A 27170-nucleotide genomic window follows, 5' to 3' on the forward strand; every position below is an offset into this window, starting at 1 on the left:
CAGGCTTGACAAATTCTGAACATATTTTTGGATTTAACATATCAGATTATATAAAAGGTGTATGGGAATAATGATTTGAATTGTAACAGGCACCAAACTGGAGGATTTTTACAGCAAACTAGCAAAGGTTTGTCCTCTCTGTGCCTATTGAAATAACCCTTTCTGGTGCTGACATGATTAGGTAATTAGTCTGCTGACAGAAAGTTAATCAGCAACAACTTAACAATTGGCTCCAAACCAGTTGTAATGTCACAAATCATGCTCATAGCTACACCCCTTGGATTCTGATTTAAGGTGAGCACAGAGAAACTTTACACTTTGAGCAGATTAATGTGAAAACAGCCTCCTAGTGTCAAATCCTGCACAGTGAAGTTCAAACATCCAACTGAAGTATCAGGAAGAAAAAGCATTTTGAGTGGATGGGGACTTTAAATCACTGATCAATTGATAATTTCAACTATTCTGATTTCAGTTTTTCCAGTGAGGATTTAAAAAAAATAAAGCAGCAAAAAAAAAGAAAAATTAGTATTTTGTGGTCTTAGACTGTTGGTCAAACAAAACAAGACATTAGAAAACATCTAAAAGGTTCAAACTAACCTGTCTCACAAATGTTGAATCCCAGCTCATGTTCCTTATTAGTGGATGAACAATCCAACGTTTGGTGAAATCTGCTTCACAATGATAGAAAGAGCCGACATTGACTTATTCTGTTCTGGTGGCACCTGGAAGCTGCTTGGCGTCCTCTTCTTCACACTCTTCATACATATTATAAATCCATTGTTATCCTCCATTGTTATTCAGTGCTGTATTCTGTAATTTGTGTTCAATTGTGTACACAAATCTAGAAGAGATCCTGGGACAGGGATCCGTCCGCTGTCGCTCTTCCTGATGTTTCTTCCATTTTTTTCCCCTGTTAAAAGGGTTTTTTTTTTAGGGAGTTTTTCCTTATTAACATTGAGGGTCTAAGGACAGAGGACGTTGTGTTGCTATACAGACTGTAAAGCCCCCTGAGGCAAATTTGTGATATTGGGCTACACAAATAAAATTGACTTTGTTTGACTTGAACATGCAAAGCAAATTCATTTTGCTGAGGGCCATCTTGAAGTCTTCTGAATAAACTGGAAAACAACTAATGTAACAAAAGTTTCGATCTATCCAAGCCAAAAGCATCCCCTCTCTTAGCTTCTTTCAGGCAGCATACATTCTTTTTCGCCAAGAAATTGACTTTTGTCACTAAATTGTTGCCTCAAACTCAGTTTGAATGTAATATACAATGGTAGATGAATGACATATCAACAACAATTAAAGGTCAATTTCTGTGAATTCTTTTATTTATAAGGACATGACACACAACAATCAAAACAACAATTGAATCAGATTGTTTACAAATCATAATATATTGCAAAACTCTAATCATATGGGTTACTTTACTGAAATTGATCAGCTACAATTAAAGCTGCACATTATCCATAAAACACGTTCACTCGACCCAACAAGTTAGAGACCATGCAAATAAACCTTACTGTCTAACTTCAGACCAGTCCCCCGCAGTGAAGCTGCAGGGCTTCCTTATCAAGCTCTTTAAAAGTATGAAAATGCCAGTCAAAAGGAGACTCACATCCGTATTTGAAAGATCTTGACACAAACGACTTGTACAGAGATAAATGAGGGTAGCAATAGTGACTGCATATGATATACTGTACATATCAGTGCCTTAAATGACATGTTTCAAAAATAGTTTTTATCAAAAAAGTTCATAATTCAGATCTTTTTACACAAAACATTTTTTTTTTCTCTAGCTTATACAAGGACACTTATGGCCAGGTTATTGACGATAGTTAATTAAAAAGGAAAAAAAAACATACCATAGTACTGCTCTTATGATTCATGAATCTCCATCAACAGTTTTTTTAAATAGCTTAATTGAATTCAAGATTCTCCCCGATGGGATATAATTTACCCAAGCAGACTTACTCATCTGCACTGTGCTTTTAATAATTGCTTATGATGAAATGGGTCACTAGTAGAAACCACAGAACTATTATTTTCAAGTAATATTCCACCCAAACTTGATTTTTTTCTCTATAGCTGTTCAGGTTGAGTATTTGATACTAAAAAGATTTCAGTGGAGTATTACTTTAAACCCAAACTCACTTTTTCTAGGGGCTTTTCATTACCATAACAGTTGTATACAGTGAAACCCATCATAATGTACAATCAACTGCATTAACTTACAAAAGAAAAACATAATTTCACTTAAACCAATCAGCAATAAAACTGTAAAAAAAAAAAAAAAGTCAATTTTCTTCTGATAACAGTGGTGAAGATATATACAAATCTCAGAAAGCCACATCCTCGACAACAAGTGAAACAGATGCACTGTTAGATCTAATAAATGCTGGAAAACAAAAAAAATATGCCTTCCACTGACAAAGAGAGTCTCTTGCACAAGTCTCGTCTCTCTATTGACACGCAGATCTAACAGTACTTCTCAGAACATAAAAAAATATACAATGTATTTACAGCAGGACATTTTCTATATTTTCTAGAGGGAATGTTCAATGAGGAAAAAAATAAAGTATTTGATGATCAACGTGGGTGCTGTCTGTCCCTGATTGTCAATAGAATTGTAACAAGAGGGAGCTTAACATTAATTTTCAAACCTAATATGATGCCGCACATAAAAACAGTGTTTTACACAATAGCACCTGACACATCGCACGTACACGGGAAAACTATCAGCTGTGTAACGTCTAATGAAGTACAGAAGAAACCTCACTTAACCATTTGTATTTAAAACCGCTTTGTTTCAACAAGGCCTGGGTAGATGTGGCTTACTACTGATTTTTTTTTAGCAAAGAGGTGATAATCAGTTATCAAACCTGCAGATATCTGAAACATGATTCTGTGCTCATATACACATACTGCAGCACAGTCGATTAAATGCTATTTTGTGACAATGGCTTGATTCATCTTGGTGCCATTTCTTGCTAAAATTAAAAAAAATAGCAAATATATGTTGGGCAAGATTAAATGAAGCTCCCGGATCTCAATGTAAGATGACAGACTGAATAGGTGGATAGCTTATGTGTTTGTCATTATTGTGCGAGTGGAATTAGTAGCCTTAGAGCATTGACTAAGTGAAAATGAAAACACGTATACAGGAATAAGTATCGAAAAGGCTGGAATCAAAAAAAAAAAAAAAAGGCACAGATGCAAAACTAATAAAAATGGAAAACCAAGCACCTTATTTCCACATGTTTTGTGTATTTCATACCATAGCCATGTTAAAACCTGTGCATAATCCGAGAAGAATAACAATCAAGGTAGCTACGAGAACTACATTATAAGTAACTAAAGCAAAGAGCATCATCTCAGGGTCAAACTTAGACATCTCATTTAGCAGAAAAATTACCTTGTGAGTACAGGTATTTACTCATTTCCTCCACTGTGATAGTAAGTACTACATTCCTTTGTAGTGAAAAATGTGCAAATTGTGCAAACGTCAAGCACAATCCTTTTAAGTAATTTCACTACAAACCACTTATACTATTAAAAATAACAATTATCCTGCAACCATTTCATGCGTGCAGCTATTTGATATCTGCATATGGGAGAGGGAGGCAGGTGGGGGAGGGAGGGATTGTTTATGCTTTTTAATTTAATCTAATTTATTACAGCCCGGCCCAGCTGTCACATTTGTAAAATCAGCAAATATGACATTGGTAAATTGGCAATGTCAAACAATTTATGAATGAGAACTATACTTTTTCTTATTGGCCATCACAGCCATCAAATCAGACCCAATCTGTCAATGGAAAACACACTGAATTCCAAACCAGATGAGTAGAATCAATAATAAATCTTTCCATTCGTTACACGTATCATGTGGAAACACCTATTTCAGGTGAGAGTAAAGTGGCTTCAACATAAAGTTATGGTGCTCTAATCATGGTGTCATTTCAGTAGGCAATTAGAGAGGAGTTATACAACTGGAATAAAAAATATTTTAGGAGTGATTTTTAACTTTTCAAATTTTTTTACCAGATAAACAGCAAGGGGAGGTAGCTGACAGCAACACGGCATACATAAATAGGGCCTACATCTTGGATGTCAAGTGGAAATATTGCATTAAGCAGCAAGATTGACTTTATGATTTTTGTGCAAGGCAAACTGATTGACAACAACATAAAAAAAAAACTCTATGGCAGTGGTGTGAGAGAATATTTCACTATATCTCTTGCATTACACTTTGGTCGCTTAATCTCTCAATTCAAGACATTCTAGAGTAAGAAATATACCCATGCACTAATTACTTTTTTTTTTTTTTTTTTTTAAAAGGGGAAATGCCAATAACAATTTTTTTTTCAATTTTCGTTATTTACATTCTAGGAGGTTGAACTTAACAACAACAACAAAAACATTAATATGTTTCCTATCAAAATGCTTTAAGAAAGAGCACATATTTGCAACAGGACTCGTTTTGGCAAACAGGTGACATGAGATAAAGTGCTGCTGAAATTATTAACAGAAATGAATTCTTCCCTCCCTTCAGCCAAAGGTTTCGCTTGTTGAAACATCTGGCGAGGAGTTCAGCTGGGACCTGGTCTCAGTGACTCTAACTGAGGGGAACTCTGAGAAGTCTGTGCTGTGTCCTCGTAGACTTACTTGTCCATTGGCAACAGTAAACTGTGAGGAGGGTCCAGATCTTGACGTCTGGAAATGAGATTTGAAGTTTGGATCAAAGGAGCTTATTTGAAAAGTCTGCAGTATCCCTGGAGAAGAGTCTGTCTTTTTGGAGGTCGAAACCTGTTCCAGGAAGTCCTCCTCAGCTGGGGACACTGCGGAGGGAGGGGTGGTCTCATCACCTGAAAATGAAAATGAGTGCTGGGAGTCCCCAACCAGTAATCCAAAGTGAGGTTTTTCTAAAGTGGATCTTAATGGAGAGCTCATCCCTGATTTGAACCTACTGGGGGAAGGAAACTGTTTCTCAGTGGAGAACAGAGGCTGTCCGGCTAAGGTGGGGTTTTCGGAGACCAAGCTGAGGCTCTGGCTCGTCAGGTAGCTGTCGTTCTGGCTGGTCCTCTCCAGTGCTTGCTGGAGAAATTTGGAGTATTCTTGCAAGAGGCTGACTTTCTCAGTAGGTGGTTGAGTCTGGGCACTAGAGGCTCCGAGACTCTCCACGGGGCTGCTGTCTGAAACTTCAGAGGAGTTAATGGATATGCTTGAAGTAACCTCCGTGTCAGCCACACTAAAGGAAATGTCTGATTGCCCGTTGGCTTTGTTGGAGTAGTGGTCCAACAGAGTCTGAAGAACCTCATCTGGCAACACATTCCTGTCATGAGTCGCCTTAATCTCTGTGTTGATGGGCTGGGGCTCCAAAATGGTGGCAGGGACAGTTTCGTCAATGACGGTTGACACCACAGTTTGTGTGGGTGCCTGAGAAGGGATGCTGCTTGTGTTCAGGCCATAATCCCGACTGTTGTTGGCCATTGCAGCCTGAAGATAACGTTTCTTCTTGAGAAACTGCATGGCGTCGTCGTAGTTTGTGCTGCTGGCTGCTGGCTTTGTTGGTCCTCCTTGAAGAGTTTCGACTGACTCAAGTTCAGTGTTGCTTTCTACGTCTAAAAGGCCCTGCTTGTCCACAATTTCAAAGGTATAATGCGCGACCTTGCTGTTATCCTCAAAGGAAGACAGAGTGGACAGGCAGGGAGGAGGTGGTTCACTGGATTGTTTAAGACTCCTCTTGGGGACCTTCTTCAGGACTAGTTTAGGAGGAGTTGTCTCTTCTGATGACCCCTCTCCTTCTTGGTGTTGGCTTGCCGTTTCTTCGGAAAGTTCCACAGAGTAGTCAGCAATCATATACTCGTGCTTGACTTTGGAGGACACAGCATAGAGCACCTTCATAGCACCTTCAATTTTATTTTGTCTCTGCTCCTCTTTCTCTTCTGTTTCTGCAACAGGGGCAGTGTGACCTTCTGTTTGGGGAGCAGTGGAAGCGCCTGAACTCTGCAACTTGTCTGCACACTTTTGGCGTTTCTTCTTGGGCAGTGAACACTCTTTGGCGAGGAAGGGGAGGCCTAAAGAATCTGCTTCACGCAAAGGTCCGACTTTACCAGCAGCCTTGTTGGTCTTCCTCTCTCTGTTTTCATGACACATTCGCCTGTGCTTTAAAACCCGGTCTGTTCTGGAGAAGTACTGTGGATGAAGGATAAAATAAATTTATTCTATTCTAGCAATAAACAGAAACAATGCACTGGAAGCTCAAAGTTGAGGCAATATAGGTAATTAAAAATAAACATCATATGCTCACAAAACAGCCCAAAACTTTATTTTCCATTCTACAGACTCTGAATCAGGGTGACATCAGTCTTTTTTCATTACCGGTTCATTATTTTTCATTGCCACTGACTCAAATGCTGGGTTTACTATAGCTAATATATTTTCATCAGTTCACAGTATACTTTCTCTGTTCCATTTGTGAGTTATGCACATATAAAGATAATATGAGCACTATTTCTGACTATTAGGTGTCTTCAGTACCTGATTTACAACCATATTAAATCGTCTTGTTGCTCCCAGATATCCGGATTTTCAAGCAAACTAAAGCACTTTACCTGGTGACAGTAGTCACATTGGTAGGGCTTCTCTCCACTGTGAGTCCTCTTGTGTCTCTCCATGTGATACTTCTGGATGAACCTCATACCGCACTCATCACAGCGAAAAGGCTTCTCACCTAAGCAAAGAAATAAAAAGAAAAAAGAAAAAGACGAGGTGATTCGATTGAGACTAACACGTCAAATAAAATCCTTGTGAGTACTGATTACACCATTCATCCTTCACTCACCAGTATGGATTTTCTCATGTCTCTGGAGGAGATATTTCTGAATGAAGCGCATGTCACATTGGCTACACTGAAATGGCTTCTCACCTGCAGTAAGAACAATATATAGAAACCTTAGTATATGAATAACAATTTAGAAATTGCATATCATGATACTCCGGGCAACTTTGTTTTACTTTTTTGATGACAAAGATCATCCATCCATACTATTTAATTTTAAAAGAAATAATTAAGGCATTATACAAAATGACTGGGTTATTCATACCAGTGTGAATGAAGACATGCCTCTGTAGATGGTAATTGGTTCTGAACGCCGCATTACAGTGAACACAAACATGGCACTTGGGGTTTTGCATTCCAAGTGATCCATCATCATTGATGTTGAGAATCTACAAAAACAAAAGGGAACAAATAAATATACTGGCATTTGTTTCACTCTCACAGCTGTCACTGTGAAAATATATAACAGTCTTATAAAATAATTCCCTCCATTCTCAATCACAAACATGGATTTCAATAAGATTAACAAGTGTTACAATTTAATTTCTTTAAGAATGTTTCTGACTCGCACCTTTGCTGGTGAACGTTGCTTCCTTTTTTTCTTCTTGGGACACACTATCAGGTCCTTCACTGCTTTTTTGTCCTTCTTTATCTGGACTGCTGGCTCAGTCAGCTTCAGTTCCTGTTTAATGCTCAGCTGTAAAAGTAGGACCATACAGACATTTGATAAAGCACATGACCTGCTTTAATGTCCACCCACCCATCCAGCAGTTCATCCAGGTCAGGGACATTGTTGCAAAGGGGCAAACTGAGGAAAATTAACCAATTTGAGGGGGCTTCACCACTGAGGAGCCTCTATAGTTTAAGAAGCTAGTGGATGTGGGTCAAGCATCCTCTGAGGGTGACCCCTGCTGGAGGTGCTCCAGGCATAATAGACTGCAGGGAAACCTCAGCCTCAGCCATCTGGCCTGGGAGTGTTTGCAGTTCCCCCATCTGACTTTTTAAGCAACACTCATGCCTGATCCTGTAGTCTGGGTTAGGAGTTATTCTTCATTATGTTCATGCTCCGGGTAAAAAAAAAATAGTCTTTGAAATTCACATGTGCTGTATCATTATTCTTTTGTAATGCAGAAGATTAAAAAGCATGAACATTTTGACTGATGCTTTTCTCACTGTGAAGGTTCCTGACTTTGAGTGCGAATCAGGTACACAAGAGCGAGTGCTGTGATCCCTCACTATATTGTGTATTTTCAACTAGAAAATTCAATTTCAGAAGAAATTGCCTGCAGGTGGGATCAAACCTACAACCTAATGTTTTTGAGGCAGCAATGCTATGCTCTACGCTCACGTGTGACAGAACAAACTGTAAGCAAGATCAGATTCATATTAAGACTTTTAATTGCATTAAAAACTAGGGCTTTGCAGTTCTGACATTCTTATAATATTGTAGGGTGCCTGAGTCACATTGCATGATGGTACATAATAAAAATAATGCAACTTTGTTCATAAGAGCAAGGTAAAGATGAGTGCTGCCCTGAGCGGGCATCAAACTCAGAAGTTTTTAATCTATCAGGGAAACTGATCGTGAACAGGGCGTAACCAGTGAGCCAGCAAAGATCCCCGAGATACGGAGCAAAAATTCAAATTTTATTGAGGAAAAATTGATTTGCCTAAAACAAAGCTTCTAGCTCAGAGATTTGAACATTATTAGCGGCAGCAGGACTAGCTGAGCATGAGGATGTATAATACGTGTACACAGTGTTTGAAGAAGAGAGCTCTTTTAAGTTTAAGAAACGGGAGAGTGAAGAGACACACAGCCTGCTGACTGTGTTGCAGTCAATGAGAGGTTGACAGCGCTCTCCCTATCAATTGAGGTTTAGATCTCAAAAACTATAACTCCTATGGGTTATATTTTTACATTTTGAAAGAGAGGAGACTTGTGGCAACATTTTGAGGTATGATATGTGCTTGGAGAGTTAAAACTGTGGGAGAGAGACACGTTTACATTTTTTTTCTGGTCTAAAAAAAAATCTCTGCTCTGCGCCTGATCACATGACACGTTGATGAGATCTGAAAACTGCTGTAAAAGCCCTCAATTTGGACTTAAATCTGTTTCAGCAATCACACAATTATGGTCTGTGGGGTGACATTTTTACTTCTTATATTTGTGTTGTATACTTTATATTACTGTCCTTAACTTAAATGTTTAATAAAGTATTCAATTCAGGCTGCTTTTCAACAATATTTATGCTCTGTTACTTAAAATGTATTCCACACTGTTTTACAAACTGCTTTACATTTATGTGTAAATACCTGGGTGAATTTTTAGTGTTCAACCAACATCACATGGAAAAGAATGAAAAGAAATAAACTATGATTATGTGGAGACTGTAGGTACAGTGTCCGCACAAATAATTTTATCAAAATAAGGACCACTTTTCAACCAGCATGAACTCACTGGCATATGAAGCAAGTAGGGCAACTTATGGGTGAGTTTTAGGGGGAAATGCACTCCCACCTCGCCTCCTCCCTCCTCTTCGCCACCGTTCTTTGTCATTTCCTCCTGCATCATCAGCTGCTCAGGAGGGACCAGGTCATGAGTAACCAGCGAGCTCCCAGTCAAGTCCTCATCTTCGTCCTCATCGTCTTCATCTTCAGCCAACAGAGGGTGGTTTGCAAGCGATCGCTCCCCCAGGGTCATCACCACCAGTCCCCCTCCACTGCCCAGCCCAACTCTCCCTCCTCCATCTATTCCTCCACTGCTGCACTTTAGCAGCATACCCTCCAACTTGTCCTCAGTGTTCATCTTACATAGAGTAGTTGGTGAGTCTATGAAAACAAAAGAAAATAGAGAGGTGACCCGACAATGTTTGCAGGATACATGTCAAATATTCTCAATACAGATAAGACATTAAATCACATAAAACTACAAAATTGTCAGGGATAACAAAAAAGTCCAATACTTATTTCCACTGTGGTTCTTGATATGAAAATCACAACAATGCAGGATTTCAGAAGACTAGGATATAACTAATATGGTAGGTTTACACTTCAAAGTTTCCCATAAACCATAATTTGACCTTCTTTTTAAAACTGTGGTGGTTACTTATTATCTTAGTGTGCAGAGGTGTCTTTTCTGGCACCACAAAACTTAGAGGAGCAGGTACCCATGTTGGTGCTGAACCTCTCCAAGAACAAATCAACAACACTAGCTAAAGTCTGGTGGGCATGAGTCCCCTCCTGCCCTAAGAAGGTAGTCTTTAAGATGGGCTCTGTTGTTTATTATAGTCCTAAGAGGGTGTCACTTCTTCACCTGTTGCACACACACAGTAAGACTAGCTCATAAAATATGACATGCCATCTTTAAGACACTGTCAAGACTTATGATCCTACTCAGATGCTCATGTATCCCTTTCTACAAACAATGCCTCGTGTCAGCGTTTGTAACTGGGTCAGCTGTTGCTTCTGTAGTCTTATATCACAAAATGTTGTCCACAGTGGAAGACGACAGCAAACACTATGACCTAACTCTGAAAGTGGACAATTTATTCAAATAGATTGCTGCATCTGTAAACCGAGATTACAAGCATGACCATGGATTGCTACAACGTTTGCAGTCATGTTGTATAATGTACTTTTTACTCATATAAGACAGGCAGACATACTGACATCATTCCTGTAGATTAATGTAGCTTTTTAAAGGCGGCTAAATGTCAATCAGACAGTGTTGACAACAGGACGTTTCCAGTACCAAAACGAGTAAGACTAGTTAAAAAAATCCAATTACATTTTGTTTACTGCAACATTACACTAACGTTGTCTTTACTTAATGTTAAAGCGCTAATTAGCAATCACTTGATTTTAAAACGGTAGCTAACGTAGCACTTGTGGACCGTTTGATAACACTGAAGCTAATATTCACAAACCAAGGAGGCAAAAAGGACAAGTGAAGTATCTGTCACAGTTCAAACACACACACCAACAGCCACCATATGTAAACACACTCACTGTGTCACTTAGGTTAAGTGGGTTAAGTCTCTTGCTAGCCAGCCAGCTGGCTACCTAGCTAGCAACGCTTGTCAAAGCTGTACCGTCACATTTAGCTTCAAACGCAGGAAGAGAGGCATTTTGTCTTCAAAACAAAAGCGCCATCACGACTGCCAAATGCTCCACATTATCTGGAACCAACACAATCATCTTATATTTATAGTCAAACTTCTAATACGATGCGAATTGCTCAAAGTACCATATGAATACTATCATTGTACCAAATAAAATCATATACCTATGCAAAATCAGATGCCAAAGCAGTAATAACGACAATGCAGCTATGCTACATTTAAGAATGACTTTAGAGTCTATTTGAAACTATTACGGGGGTGTATATTTACTTATAAGCACAGTTAGCCTCCGGCAACATAGCCAGGCCTCTGTGGCTTATTATGATTTAAGCATTAACCCAAAAATAATAAAAACGTACATCAATGAAGACTTTACTTTGACGGCTGCCGCCGGAAGTTCCATCTACTTGACGCTGTCTTCGGCCTGTTTCAGGCTAGCTTGCTAGCTGCTAGCAAGTTGCTGCAAACATTGGTTTATGTCTGTTGTTGTCATATTCAGTTGACACCGCGTCTATCACAGCTGTAGCCTCTACTGTCTTCTCACGTGCAGTAATCCACAATATATCCTAGCTCATATTAAACATTTTACATAGCACGACACACAACTTTCGTTTGCATATTTCACCAAACTTGTCAAGAAGGTGCTAGTCCGCGTTAGCTTTCGCTCAGCCACTCTGCTCAATAGGCCACAATGTTACAGCTGGCTAGTAAAGCTAATGATCGTTAATTAGCTCGCTCCTACTACAAGCACGTCTCATTGGCGCACACATGATATATAAACCATTAACGCTGCATTGCTGCTTCTTACCTGCTGAGCGTCTTAAACCCGTTTAGCTGTCATGATTGTTATGCAAGACTACAGAGTGATGATGGTGAGCGGAATAATCAAATACACCATCACATTTCATGCAGGCATGAAGAGCTGTGTTTGTCGCCATCTAGTGGTCAGCATGTGTCAGTGCGGTGAACGGCGCGCTCCTGATCTGCAGCTGCTGATAATCTTCCCTCAAGGTTCACTTTGATGACCTACTTCTATAAATAGTTTAATAATGTTTCTCCATTTACTGTTATTATTTATAATTATATTAACTTATGTTATATATACTTGTGTGTATTTATAGCCTATAGTAGCAAAAAGGCCTATGATGATCCAACTTAAACACCACTCCATTAGTGGGTAATTAATGAAAACTCAGATTTCATGCAGCCATGTCTACCAGATGTTTTGGGGCGTTTGCATTTCATGAAATAGGCAACAGTAGGCTACTAAGATGGCGTAATTTCTTGCCTATACGTGAAAAAAGTGCAGATTTCCTCATTTCACTACACTTGGCGCCACCAGGTCAGTAAGGTTTGACATACAGCCTATGTATGAACAAATTTTAATTTGAGGCAAAGTGATATAGCACGATCTCATAGACTTACTTTCATCCAATTCTGTCGTACATAGCCGAAAAACTAACAAGGTTACTGAACAGAATGTAATAAAACAGACTTGAAAGCAGACACCTCCCAGTTTATCTCCTGCATCTACATCTGTAATATTACTTTGACTTGACAAGTTTTCCATGACATGCTTAGATCATTTAATATGGGATTGTAGGTTATATGATTAGATATATGTTTTTAAGGCAACAATACATTTAAGTAGCCTACCAACTATATAGATTAAAGGGCGCATCAAGTGGAAGCATGTTTAACCTTTTGTATTAATCCTTTGACTGGCAGCTTTACTAAAAATGAGATGTTGAGGGTCGTGATAAGATGATAGCCTTCGATGCCGAGCCATCACACACACACACACACACACACACACACACACACACACACACACACACACACACACACACACACACACACACACACTCCGCCGTGAGGAATACTAATCAACCTGTTTGCCGACCCAAGTGCAGCAGCTCGGCGCGCAACTTAGGACTTCTCCATTCTGTGTCTAGAAACGTCTCTCTTTCTGGATTTAATCTGAACCACCACCTGCTGATTCTCATCTGGGTTTTGTACATTTATATAGTGCAACCTTTTTTTGAACGAATCGCGGCTGTTGTCACTCCTATCTCCCCGGTCTCTCTACCGATGTGCGACAGGCAGCCAGGGAGAGAGTGGATCTGGGGACAGACAGCCCACCCCCGTGCAGCTTCTAGCAAGGGAAGCCCCCCACGCTTTGCGCGCCTGGATCGCCGGCAGGCTATATATTCGCGTCGCGGAGTGCGTGTGCATGTGCGTCAGGCTCTAAATGTGTGAGTTCGCGCACGTCAAAGCCCCGGGCTCAGTCCTCAACAGTTGCCACCGGAGCGGCGAAGAGGAGAGGAGGAGAGCGAGAGAGATAGCAGACTGAGGACGGACGGACGCGGAGCTCCACGCCGCTCTGCCCGGCTCTGCTCCTGACATGCAGTCGCTCATCTCTCCGGTGACCAAGGCCATCCTAGTTGCGCTCTTCATCTTCGCCATACTTCTGATCCTCTATGTGATCCTTTGGTATATTTGCAGGGACGTGGACTGCGACCACGGCATTTGAGGATTCCGTTAAAACGGGAATAACTGGAATATCGCAATGGGGCGCACAGAGAACCCCGCAGAGCCCAGGGTCATCCCGTAAGTCTGATTGAATTCCCTTTGTCTTGTATCTCTTGTTGTATGTATGCGTGTTTCTTGGTTTCTGCGGGTGTGTGTGTACGCGCGCATTCCTATCGTGCGTAATGTTAAATGCGCTCTGGTTAAAAGGTGATGACCGGCGTGCGTCTCCACCGGCTCCCGGTATCCCAAACCCCAAAACAAGCAAGAGCCCCAAAAGAGCCCACCTTTAGCCTATCTATTAAACTTAAAAGCAACACCGATCACCTATCAATAATTGAGACCCCGTTTTATTACTAACAGTGAATTCTCAAAGGTGATACAATGTCATCAGGAGGATATCGAACTGGTGTCAAACGGAAGACGGTGCGGAGCGCGCGTGTGTGGGCTCTCAATTAATGGAGCACGATGACCGCCGGTGACATTGCGGTAAGCGGCACGCGAGTCCCATGGTCAAGAACAACAATGTTTACCTCAGGTTGCCAATATTGTTTTATCCTCACCCCCTCCTCTTCCTCCTCCTCCTCCTCCTCCTCCTCCTCCTCTTTCTGCCGTATATCTGCAGCATTAGTTCATGTTCAGTTCATCTTGGTCTCTGAGGATGCTTCCACATTGGCATTTTACATCCGACGGAGATAACAGGATTATCTCCATTGGCTCCTGTGCGTCTTGCTAATCTGTCTTGTGTCATGTATTTTTTTTTTTTTTTTTACTCCTTATCATGAATACCCCGCTAATGCTTTTACGCATAGCGCATTTATAATTTCCCCATGACATTTTTGAGCTTGTTTCAACATGCTATGTCCAATCTTAGTTCATGAGGATGTTTCTCTCTCACGCAAACACACACGCGCACACACACGCACACAAAGCGTCTATTGTCCATGCTTAATGAAGGACTTCTCAATATTGCAGACACGTTGGCCCCCAATGCCTACATGCTGTCACATGGCCCATAAAGCTGTTAAACATGTGAGATATAATTGCCATTTCGCATCCATAGGCCCAAAGCATTTTGTTTTGTTTGGTTTTGTCCCCCCTCTCTCACACCAACCCCAAACCAGGAAAGTTAACAAATTGTGCACGTTGCAAAGTGGAGAATGTGAAGGACACACCAAGGACACATTGCTTTTTAAGGTTTTTAGGATATTTAACCAGTAATGTAGTGAAGGCTGCACATACGAAAACACAGTATGTCTTTATTTGCAGAACAGAGGTTACATATCTTTTTATGTTCGACATAAGTCTTGATGTAACACAAAGATGGCTTTTTTTTTTTTACCGGGGAAATACATGACTGACTCACTTGTAAAGTAAACCTGATTGGTGATTGCTGAAAGAAAACCACTAACTGCAGTTTAGCACCTCTTAACGAAATGCCACATCACTATTTTCCCTCATAAACACCCTGGAGGATCATCTCAAGGAAGTGCAAGTTTAAGCTTAAAATGTTTAAATCTTCTTATTTTGAGCTATGAGCGCCACACTCTAGTATTTAAAAATCCATAAGCAGCCTAAATTCTGGATGCGGCCATGAGGAAGAAACCCCGCAGCCTCCTAAACTGTTGTGTGTACTCTCCTGCAGAGAAAAAGAAGGAGTCTGGAGGGATGGCAGATGCCCTGTTTGATCGAACTACAAAATGATTCCTGTCAGCCAATATATGCAACCAGCCTGTCTCAGCCCTCAACACAAAGACTCACACACACATGTAGACTGTAAATGACAGTTCAGACTCCATCAGTCCCAGCATGTATAATAACAGAAAGAGAGAGATAGAGAGTGTAGAGGTGTACGACAACCGCTCCAACTGTCTGTGTCTGTCTGTTTAAACCAGTGCCCTGGATTGTCCGTGTGTGTGTGTGTGTGTGTGTGTGTGTATGTGAGGGTGTTTGACTGCACAAGAATGTGGGTTTAGGAGGAAAGAAAGAAAAAAGCTGTGTTTGAGTGATTGTTATGTTTGTGCAGTTTATTAAAGACGAAAGGCAGTATCTATGTGTGTGTGTGTGTGTGTATGTGTGTGTGTGTGTGTGTCTGTCAGCGTGGGAGGGGGTTAAACACTGACATGCTCCAGAATGACAGATGAAAAAAAAAAAAAGTGGAGCAGGGAAGGCTCAGCGGGACCCAGCATTGAAGACAGGTGCGTATGTGTGTGTGTGTGTGTGTGAGTATGACTGAAATTCACTAAAGTCTATTGCAAACATTTTCCTTCATTAAATACATGTTAAATGTAATAAGGTGTGTGTGTCAGTTAATTAAACAATGATTGTAAACACACACACATTGCGGACTGTGTCAAATACGACACTGAATGGATTTTTCCTTAATTTCTCTAATTTTTACTGCTGGTTTGCTGGTTTTCAAGTTATCTTAACAGTCATAACTCAGATGCGTGATGACTCATACAAGTTGGGATGCGAGGTGGGATGTAGGCACGATGGCCTTTCAGAACGCTCGAACATTAATACACCTTGATAGATCCAAGTTCAATCAAGATTGAAGTCATAAAATATGAAGGAATAAAAGTAAATTATTGAAGCGTGAGGCAGCAGAGAGGGGATTTTTAATCTATTCTACCCTCAGAGCATGCCTATACTATATATGACAAAGTGTGTGTGTATGCGTGTGTGTTGCCATCCGCTGTTTATACTCACAAATAACTTATGGTTGAGAGGTAGAGCGCCATGCCAAGAGTCAAATATTAACACTGCCTTCATAAATATAGGAATTAATGGACATGTTTTCCATCAACAAACCATGAATACAACTTTAAAGGTCAGGATTTCCTTTTTGGGTTGCTGAGATGTGGCATTTAAGGTCACAAAGCAGAAGCTGCATCAGCAACTGATGGAAAAAAAAAAGAAAAATACCTAATAATGCTATAGTTTGGGATTCAATGTGATCCGATTCTTTTGGATATTTCCATTTTTAATATTAGTCCTTCAAGTGCCGAACGCCTGCAAATACTATTTTGCATCAGTGGCTGGCCTCACTAATGCTCTCTTGGTTGAATGGGAGCAAATCCCTGCAGCCAGGTTTCAAAATCTTGTGGTCCCAAAAAAGAGTGAAGGCTGTTAGCGTCATATTTGTATTGGTTTTGGAATGAGATAATAAAGAATCACATTGAGATCTAATGTTTGGGTGTCCACATATTCCATTCAGTTTAAGTAGAGGCATTTAAAATGGCAACTGTTTTTTTTTTTAATGTTACACTAACAAAAATATCTCAATATTTATAAGCTATTTTCTTGTTTAGAGGTCAAAGGTCGAGGCTGAACACAGTACAGTATCACTTGAGCTGGATCAGTGGAGCAGGGTCAGTGTCTTGCTCAAGGACACTTCAGGAGGAGTGGATACTGATACGGTGACTTGAATATGGCGTCTAGAGTTAATGAATGGTTTCCATGCTGTATAAGTGGTTCAGTACATGTATGAATGAATCATAATAATGAAGAATGGGGTGGTTTGTGAAATGCTAAATTGAATCCAAAATGCAAATATATAAAGTAATACAGTAAAAGTTTTTTTGGGCAGTTTTGCCTTAAATTGATCACCAGTACAGAGAGAGAGAGACAGGAAACATGGAAAGAGAGGGGTGTGGGTGTGACACGCAACAAAAGTCCCCTGGGTGGGAATCGACACATGGACATTGTGGTTCTGTGGTTTGCACCGTAACCATTAGCAGACCAGGAAACCCCAGAGCAATAGTTTTGAATTGAAATATCATTTTTATTCTTGTCATTTTTGAGTTCAGTTTGTGTGGGTGTATCTCTTTCTCAAAGACCCTCCAGTGACCTCATTTATTCTCATACATCCTACTCCTAACCTCAAAGCTGTGTGGTCACTGAAGTGAATTGAAATTTATACATTTTAAGCTTTGTTAAGTCCCATTCCTTCATTTGTCCGTTTGTTAGCTTACAAAATATCTCAAAAACATTATTTTCTGGAGAGTTTGGCCATGGGCCAAAAATAAGTGACACATTTTTGGAGCAGGTTAATGATTGATGTCCATGAACTTTATGGAGGCTTTCTTTTTGAAATACATTTTGACATACACAAGTGAGGCATGTATCCTATGGTTATTGTTATTCAGAAGCAGATTAAAATCTCTAAATATTTTCTATTAGCAAATTTAAATTGTCCAGCCTTAGAGGTGTTATTCACTCTACCTACTACTTACTTCAGCCTGACCCATAACTTGTGGTTTTAGCTCATCACAGATAGATCATATTGTCATAAGTAACAAGAAAATGCAGTACAGAGATGCCAAAGATATGTTTGATTTAGAAACAGTGTCTCCATTGTATTGTATGTAAGAGAGAGAGCACATACACAGAATGTCCACTCAGTATCTCAGTCACAGCTCTTTAATAACCAAGTTTAAGGGATCCCAATCAAAAATGTTTGTTTCTGCAATGTATTTAAATAAATAAACAAATAAATCGACTGGTATATCATTATCAGATTTTTAAACTCTAACATACAAATATCAGAAATGTCCTCAAAAATTCAGTATCAGAAGGGAAAGTAAAGACAGACATGAACTGATTTGATGATGTGCCACCTTTTTCTACCTCAATAACTGATTTATATTTTTGATGTTAAGCACCCAGATTTTCTCTCTCTGGAAAGCACACTTGTTATCTTTCTGAATTTACTCACCCCAATTCTTTCACTACCATCTGCACTACTTTCCTGGGGGCATCCTGGTGGCCTAAGGGCTTAAGTTGCTGACTGTGTAATCGAAATGTCCCTGCTTCATGTCCAGGTGCGGGACTTTAGTTGCACATCGCCTCTCGTAAAGGCAAAAAAAAAATTCCCAAAAGCACTACATGCCTCAACTACCTTAACCTAATCCCTATTGCATCCTTAACCCCAAAACTAAGTCCAAGCCCTCAAACAGCCCCTTAAAGTAGTGAAGCATTGTCAGGATGACCCAACATCTGAGAAGGTCTAAAACTTAAATTGGTTCTCAGAAAGATAGAAGTCCTTGAACACACATACACACACACACACACACACCTCAAAGCCATAAAAATAGATTGTGAGTGACTCAGCCGTTATGTAAAGTCCATCTCTGATAGGGCCGCCTGGGGCTGTTTATGTCAGTTTAGCTTGACGGCACTGGAGCTGAGGTGACACGTGTCTGCTGTGTCCGAGCTTCAACACATACATTCGCATTCACACACACACACACACACACACACTCACACGCTTTTCCCAGAAAATGCATGCAAGCCTCTCTCACTCTTCCTTCCTTTCCCTCTTCTAAGTCTACATTCCCTAGTGTGTGTTCCCCAATGGACACAGATGTGATACAGTCAGCGTAATGGACTCCCTCCAGCCCAAACAGCGTACATTATTAGCATTTCAGCACTGACTGGGAGGGAAACACCGCGTTAGACATGAATCACATCCGCCACCCCTCTGGCCAGGTGGACAGTTCAATCAATACTGGTAAACATGGGCAAACCCGACACTTTAATCTACAGCTAGACTGATACATTAGCTTGTTGTTGTTGCTTTATTAAATCTGATCTGATCCTGTCTGTATCATCTCATAAAACAGATGTGATGTAGTGTGTTTGATTATATATTTATCATCTGCACAGTTTTCCTGTGGGAAAACCATTAGCTGTATTAATTATAATGAGACATTTTAATCATCTTCCATTCAAATATGTTTCCGCCCTTATTAATCGTGATTTCAATAGAGAATTTTATTGTCCTGTGATGCTCTTAATGCTGGTTCAGAGGCTTTCCCATCCTCACCAGAATGAAATTTATTGGGAAACACTAGTGTACAAAGTGTTTTTAACTGGGGGTAAGGGGAGTGGGGGTGGGCTAGGTTTGAAAACTGTTACTTTAAAAGGTTTAAATTCAGCCAAAAGTACAATTTGCCATCCAATAACCTGCACTTGTCCAGCCCTCATCTAATGTGACTTGAGGTGGATGAACATTATATTACAGAAGACTCAACACAAATAATCACATCACATCACATTCTGATGCCTGATATCAGATTTAATTTTCTTTGACACACCCAAAACAAGAGGCGTAGGTGTTGTCGGGTTAAACAGAAGGGTAGGTGAATGGCTCGGAGCCAAGGAAGCACCACACACACACACGCACACACACACACACACACATCACCTGAAAGGCTATCTGTGTTCATATAGCCCTAGAGTGAGAGACAGAAAAAGAGATGAGAGCGATAGCAAGAGATGAAAGTCTTCGCTCAGTATCGTCTCAGTGACAACAGGTTTCCGACATAAACAGAAGCACACACACTGATTCACAGAATGTTGAATTAAATGTGTCAAATACTCTGTGTGTGTGTGTGTGTGTGTGTGTGTGTGTGTGTGTGTGTGTGTGTGTGTGTGTGTGCTGCATGGAGTTAATGACAGGCTTAATTGGTGCAAGCAAATATCCCTCCCACTGCTCCTCATTTTACATCTACTAATGGAGAGGCATCCACTCCCTGAAGACAGCGAGGAAAAACGGTGTTAGGATGTATTTGATGAGTATGAGGGTGCACGCACGCACATGCACTGATGTTTGCCCTGACAATGTGATGAATAAATGGTACACAGGCAACTTGCATACATAAAAATAACATCTATTCACATGTATACATCTTCAGGCACATGAAAATAGCTGCAGGCCTAAGAAAAATGTTGTTTTCAGGAGCTACTACATGCTGTAATAGACTCTTACACACACAGAAATGCACTTTTCAATACACATAAACCAGTATGCATCCTCCTAGCTCAAGATTTCAAGCTCAGGTTTTGCAACAAGATTTGTATCTAAAATGCACATTCAGATGGATGATGGAATAATCTAGCATTTAGATAATATTTACATGATGTATTGCCTTATTTTGCCTTTAAACTAGATCGAACCTGATAGAACCTGATTTTGTTGGAAGGTTTCATAGATATTTTTTACATTTCTGGAGCAGCTGTTTTTCTAGCTTGAATATTAGAGGCGTCACAATTCAAGGAATAGTGTGTTCAAGTGGTCACGAGGAAGGACGTTAATGTGTGTGACGCTGTGTGGAAATTTGGACATTGTTGTTTGGCAGATGAAAATGTTTTAGTTATTTGAAAACAAATTTTACATTATAGTAAGTTAATGAAACTCTCAGAGGAACCCACATTTTTAAAGTACAGCTGTTGTAATGACTAAAGATAATTCATTCAAGTTCATTTATTTGAACCTTGTACTCCTGGATTTACAAAAGTTTAGCTCTAACTAATCAACAAGCAATCATAAGAATCAGTTTTCGCTGCACCCACGGTAACTTTTACCCATTCCCAATAACAAAGGTCTTCTTTTTAGTCCCATTGGAAATACAGGAACACCTGTAAGTCAAAGAGAGGGCAAAAGTCCCAGATCGTATTTGACTCTAGGATGTTGTTATATGGTGTGTGTGCAGTTGCCCACTGCAAACATGCAAAAATCTCAGGTTTCATGTTTACAAGCTGGCCTTTGGCTTCTCTCCCCATGGATAGCATGTGATGGCTGCAACTGAGGCGACACGACAATTACCAAATCTGTCCACGTACAGTCCACTGCCTTTTTCCACCCACAGCTCCCAGTGCACATCCAGGCATCCACGGAGGATGAATTGCCTCTGCTGATGTTTCTTCTATTTTTTTTTTTCTTTTTACTTACAAGCTAAGTATTTATGTTTGTTTCTTAGGTGTTTTTCCCTGCCCTCCCAGATAGCCTGGGTTGAAACCAGTGATGTTGTGGGCTGATAAAGCCCTTTGAGACACTATACATGATACTGGACAATACAAATAAACTTGACTGCACTGCAAGTGGTGGAAGTACTTGAAATAAATACTAAGTAAAATTAACAATATCTTGATTAAACATACTTTATTGAAGTAAAAGGACTGTGTTCCTTATTTACTCTAGCAAAAGTGATAGAAGTCTCTAAGAATGAGCTTAAAGGAATAGTTTGACATTTTTGGAATTACTTGCCTCATGCCTGTACACTTAATATGAAGCTAGGGCCAGCGGACGATTAGCTTAGCTTAGCATAAAGACTGAAAGCCAAGGGCAACAGCTAGCCTGGCCCTGAACAAAGTTTTTAAAAATCCAATTAACACGTTATATCTTGTCAGTTAATCTGTACACAAATTGAAGTGTAAAATTTACAATTTGAGGTAGTTCCAGCATGTAAATCTTTTTAAAACCATAAATTATTGCTTTTACATTTTGTTTTGTTTATAGATTAAAATAATATATTTGTTTATTTGTGAGGATCCCCATTAGCTGTGCCTTAAAGCACAGCTAGTCTTCCCGGGATCCAATATAACGTGCTAATGACCTTTACACAAATTTGTGTAACTTTGGACACAGCAAGGGTAGCTGTTTTGCCTGTTTCCAGTTTTGATGCAAAGCTAAGCTAATCACCTCCTGGCCAGAGCTTTATATTTACAGAGATGAGAGTGGTGTTGATATTCTCATTGACTTCTCAAAAGCAAACAAGCGTATTTCCCAAAATGGCCTTCTCCAGAATGCATTAGCATTAATATAACATTGCAAAACATTCTGTCACATAAAGAAGTATAAAGGCTAAACTACTGCATAATGGAAAAAGTTTTCAGTACCCTCAATATAATATAATATGTAGGTCTACTAAGGTTTAGTACTTCAACAAGTATACTCTCTTCTTCCAACAACACTGGAGTGACTGATTCAACCCTTCAAAAAAATGACACACCCGACACATGTACCCCAACTCCTGCTACTATTTACACAAACTAGATACACTCAAAGATAGGCACACACAAACCTCTGTGCATCAGATTGCAAAATAAGGCATTCCCCGTGGATTTCTCTCTCCTACATATACATGCACATGTGCTGTCTTATTAGGGGCTGGACGCTGCATTAGCCTGCAGCTCTGGCTGAGTCTCTGTGCTTTAAGTCCATCCTTGATTGTCTGCCTCTTAGATGTCGGAGGCATCTGAGGAAAAGCTCTCCAAGGAACAGCTCCAACCATGAGGAAAAAAAAAAAATTCTCACAAGCTGTTGCACTGTGGAGCCCAAATTGCCCATGACACACCTGGAAAATTTCCCTTCTTCACATTATGACACTTCACCTGCTGTCTCCTCCGGCTGTCAGTTGATCAGTAACAAAAAACGAGCGGCGTGTCAAAACTGTCCTATTTCAAAACTGTAAGTGCCATTTTCTGCTAAAAATATCCAATATCATCCACTTTCTTTTCTCACCAGGAATAAGTCTATGTGAAATATGAAGTAAAGATTACATTTTAACTGGCAGCACACACACACACACATACTCACACGCACACACGCACAGTCGTTGTCAGCCCAGATTTACAAAATAAGACAAGCCAGCCAGTGGTTGTCATATAAGACTAGGTGACTGTTGGTTGGAGCTATTTTGATGCTGTTCACATGTTGTTTACATCACACGCCCTCCTGTCATGTCCTGTTCCCAGCATGTCTCTGGGTGTATGCGTCTGTCTTCGTATGTGTGTGTGTGTGTTTTTGTGCTTGTGTATGGAGGACTGTCTCCCTGATGTGCCATCATCCCAAATAATCATCTCACAGTCATGCGTGAGATGCGATTTCCTTTAAACAATAGCAGGCCAGCTCGCCTCGCTGACCCTCAACCTCTCAGGATGGGGCAGAGCAAACACTAACAATTGCACTCAAACACATACACACACGCATCCTCTCAGCTTGCATTAACAGCAATACGTGCACATACAAATACACATACTCAGCCTCCACAGCTCAGCCTCCATCAGGGCAGTGGTGGTGACACAGTCTCTTTATGTTGCTGCTCACTTAACTGCCTTCTAAGCAGACTTTAATAACTGGGGCCAACTGCTTGTCAGTGCTGCAGTTCTGGCCTGACCTTAACTATCGGATAGTGAGCAAGACACAAACCAATACTAATGATTCCTCTGCCGAGAGGTAAAAGTGGAGTGACTGTGAATGCCCCAGACCTGTCTTTAACAGAAATGACTGTAATTTAGTTGAAGCGAGGGACTTGGAGAGTTTGGTTGCCCTACTTTGAGTGCCAGTGATAATTCAACTGCTTTCTGCCCTGCTAGCCAAACACAATCCGTCATGGCAGCAGGCTGTCTGTTATGTTTTAGTCTATAACAAAACTTCTGCATTTTGCTTAAAATATTATCTGGTAATGATGTTCTGATTTTGTCTCCTTTTGTGCCAGGCGTTCAGTCCCGTGGTGTGTGCCAATCACCTGTTGATCAAACGTGTGTGGCTGCTCCTGTGTCTTTCTTGGATTTTCTGTTGATGAATTGCTGTGACACTCTTTCTTTGTCTGTTCAACCATTGCGGCTTCCACTTCAATCCACCAAGACCCTAAATAAGTAAAAGTACAAAAATATTATCAGCAAAATGTACTTAATGAATCAAAAGTAACAGTAATCTTTCTGGGGGTGGTCCTGTAGCTTAGGTCATGTCAGAACCTCTCCCTCATTTCCAGTCAGACTTAAAATACCATAAAAAAGTACTAATTCTGCCTTAAAAATCCCCCCGTGACCAGTTTATTATTATTTATCACATTATTAGATTGTTAATACTGTTTCATCATAGACTCAAAGAAGATCCTTAAAGCGATTTCAATATAAGTAACTTGGATTAACAATCCACAGTTCTCTTTCTGTGCAAAAATGCAGTCTAAAGGCTTCTGCAGTCTAAATTAGACCAATCAAGTGGGTATCTTTTGAGCATGAAATCCTCCTCCTTGTGCTGCCACACACAGTGTTTCCTTATTGAGTTGTGTGGCACAGGAACAGTAATACAAAGCAGGAATTCGTGCTGCAAAAATACTAATTTTGGAATGTGAGTATTTTACTAACACTTGCAAAAATGTGAACTTTTCTTTTAACTAGTTTATACAGTACAGTACTGTGATTCCCAGTTTTATAGTCACAAGATAAATCTGAGGGAATGTGAGATGATCAGTGTGGTACAGAAATTGTACTCGTTTTTTTTACTTTTAATCAGATTTTACTTCTTTGGGCCTCAAAGAGTTATTTAAAGTTTCGAGGGGAAGTCTCTCTCTGGTGGAACTGCTAACAACTCCTAGACATCGAGAGGGAAGAAGCCCCAATTAAACAGTTTTTTGTGAAAGGGTCACAAGTAAAAACGGTTGGGAGTCACTGGTTTAGTCTTTAAAAATGCTTTGTATTTTATAAGCTTATCGTGTCAATGTGTGCTTTTTAATGTAAAATCTTCAAAGTTGTTAGTGGGGTAAAAAGTAATGTATTTCCATCTGAAATGTAGTTGAGTACACGTATAAAATGGCATAAAATGGAAAGTGTAAGTGCCTCAAAATTTGACTTACGTACATTTACTTAATTACTTTCCACCATTGACAGCCTACTAGACTATCAAAATAATTCTTACTGTACAATACAAAGTGAATGGCCTCCGTCATTACTAAAAATAAACATCAGTCAGTCAACTCCCACTCTCACAAAGGTCTTACTACATCGAATGATTTAGTGATCACCATTATGGGGAGGTGACTCAGTGCTGCCTGCTTTCCTTTCACAGTTATTTCCAAGAGGCTGAAATAAACAATCATCCAACATGGCAAGATTGAATAACAACTTTGCTCTTTTAATCCCTGGCAGCTTGACAGTCATCAATTACACACATTAACACAATGTAACCACTTCCAGCTAAGCTTGAGGGTGTGTCTTGCTCATAAACAGGTGGATAAATGAGTTTCAGTACCAGTAAGCATATATTTACAGGGATACTCTCATAAATAAAATTAGGCTTTATATGATCCTTTTTTGGTTTTTGACATAGTAGATCACGTAATTAAACATTTCCATGTATATATAGATAGTAACTTGGTGCTTGCGATCACTTCAGCACTGAAACAACTGAGAGTCACTTTTCTCAACAAACTCAGCTGTAGAAAATAGGGTAAATTATTAAAAATGTCACCTTCACATGGGGTTCTTTAAGTCCCTGAAATGGTATAAGGTGTACAGTATCTACTGTACGCAGATTGGAAGTCATGGTGTGTGACATGGAGTGTCACCAGCTTATCTCTGGAAGTGGAAATCATCGCTGTGATCTGCACTGTTATGATACCAACTAGGCCTTGTATTTGAAATCTGATCTTTTTTTTTCTGCATATTTATCGAAGGAAAATTTAGTGCCAATTAAATCATTGAATCAGTGTTCAGGTGGTAGAAAAGTCATGATTTTCACAGCTGAGGTCTCATTCGGCTAATTATCACAGCAGCATGACTAGAGTAGCCTGTAATAAGAGTAGATTGGTGGACTCAAGTGATCCTAGGAGAAGAAAACCTAACATCCACCCACTTCCTCTGAGTACTGTAAGAGGAGCAATATTACTGCATACAGACGCTGCACTGCTCCAGAAACATGCGTCTATCTGGGAAATTATAGATCAAACTAGTGTGTCATCCCTCTGTTGCTTCTATCGTGTGTGACCACTCTGGCAGCAGTTAATGAGATAGTCTGCGAGCTGAAGAGAGCAATATGCTGGATCTACAGAGAGGGATCATACGGCACATCAAGCAGCCAAACAGCAGGGACGAGTCCTCTCCATCACATGCTGATTCGGCCTCTGCAGCTACAACTACAGTGATGATGTATAGCTGCTGAAGATCCAGTTTTTTCAAGGTCAGCTAGTCAGTAACGGTGGGACACATGAACAATTAGTCAGCTCGGTAATCTCAAGAAAAGATCATATTTAAATTAGGATTCAGTGTGAACAGGTTTTAAAAACAGTGGTGGAAAGTAACTAAGCACATTTACTCAAGTACTGTACCTAAGTAGATTTTTGAGATAGCCCTACTTGTACCTCACTTGAGTATTTCCATTTTATGCCACTTTATACTTGTATTGTACTTTCTACTAGATTTGACATTATGGATAATATAACAAGCTTTTAAAATACAACATTGTTAAAGATGAAACCAGTGGTTTCCAACCTTTTTGGCTTTTGACGTCTTACAAAAAGCATTGTGTAGTCAGGGTCATATTTCAGATGTCTATGAGTTGTTAACAGCTCCATCAAATAGTGATTTTTCCCTCTAAACTGCTCACATGCTTCAATTTCAATAAATATTCAAATGATCCAATATTTCACCAAAAATCAAAGAACAGAGAAAAGGTCCAAAAACTGAAAACAGATTTGTGTATCAGAACTTTGTTTTTTCGTCTTCTCCCGTTAAGCATCATCTTGTGAGACACCGTGGCGTGGGCCTCTGCAGATGATGTGTGAGCTATGAGCATGCACAGATCATGGATGTATTATAAGAGCTGGACACTGGACTAAAAATGGCACCCATTCAGTCCTGTAAGAATTGCTCGTCTGGCACATACGCCAAAAAAAGTTTCTAGCTTCCGGGTTTGCTTTCGCGCTGTGTGGCCCGCTGAATATGCGCAGTAGTGTTTCCCCCGCTGGCCCCACCCGCGAGCTCCCACTCGGCTCATAGACTTTACATTGTGATGACGTCACAAGAATCACTTTTCTCGGCTCAAGGAAAGTTTTACAAACATAAGACCTCCATGGATCAAAAGTTCATAATAGAAAGAGTCATAATTG

The 27170-nt window shown here is 40.0% G+C and overlaps 1 protein-coding gene across 4 annotated transcripts; it reads right to left on the bottom strand.

The window, feature by feature from the left end:
• Positions 1 to 1309: 1309 nt before the first annotated feature.
• On the bottom strand, positions 1310 to 11892 carry znf148 (zinc finger protein 148). Of its 4 annotated transcripts, none has more exons than XM_044366300.1 (7): positions 11774 to 11892; positions 9363 to 9673; positions 7416 to 7541; positions 7110 to 7233; positions 6848 to 6931; positions 6618 to 6736; positions 1310 to 6198 (listed from the first exon to the last, which is right to left on the bottom strand). In XM_044366300.1, exons 2-7 carry the CDS (start codon positions 9648 to 9650, stop codon positions 4552 to 4554), a joined length of 2388 nt encoding a protein of 795 aa, XP_044222235.1. In that variant the 5' UTR covers positions 9651 to 9673; positions 11774 to 11892; the 3' UTR covers positions 1310 to 4551. The 4 variants fall into 4 exon arrangements, with proteins under 4 accessions (XP_044222235.1, XP_044222232.1, XP_044222234.1 ...); XM_044366297.1 differs by having other exon boundaries at positions 9303 to 9673; XM_044366299.1 differs by lacking the exon at positions 11774 to 11892 and adding an exon at positions 11325 to 11759 and having other exon boundaries at positions 9303 to 9673.
• Positions 11893 to 27170: the final 15278 nt, after the last annotated feature.

This window comes from Thunnus albacares, chromosome 11 (genome assembly GCF_914725855.1).
Source record: "Thunnus albacares chromosome 11, fThuAlb1.1, whole genome shotgun sequence".
In the NCBI taxonomy this organism is placed as follows: Eukaryota; Metazoa; Chordata; class Actinopteri; order Scombriformes; family Scombridae; genus Thunnus; species Thunnus albacares.

Bases quoted from the DNA above. Each gene is read 5' to 3' on its own strand.
- znf148 (XM_044366297.1), bottom strand. From the start codon at position 9,650: ATGAACACTGAGGACAAGTTGGAGGGTATGCTGCTAAAGTGCAGCAGT. The intron at 7,234-7,415 runs GTGCGAGTCAGA...TTGTTTTTGTAG, and splicing joins AGCAACGTTCACCAGCAAAG to ATTCTCAACATCAATGATGA. The intron at 6,199-6,617 runs GTAAAGTGCTTT...CTTCATCCACAG, and splicing joins AATGTGACTACTGTCACCAG to TACTTCTCCAGAACAGACCG.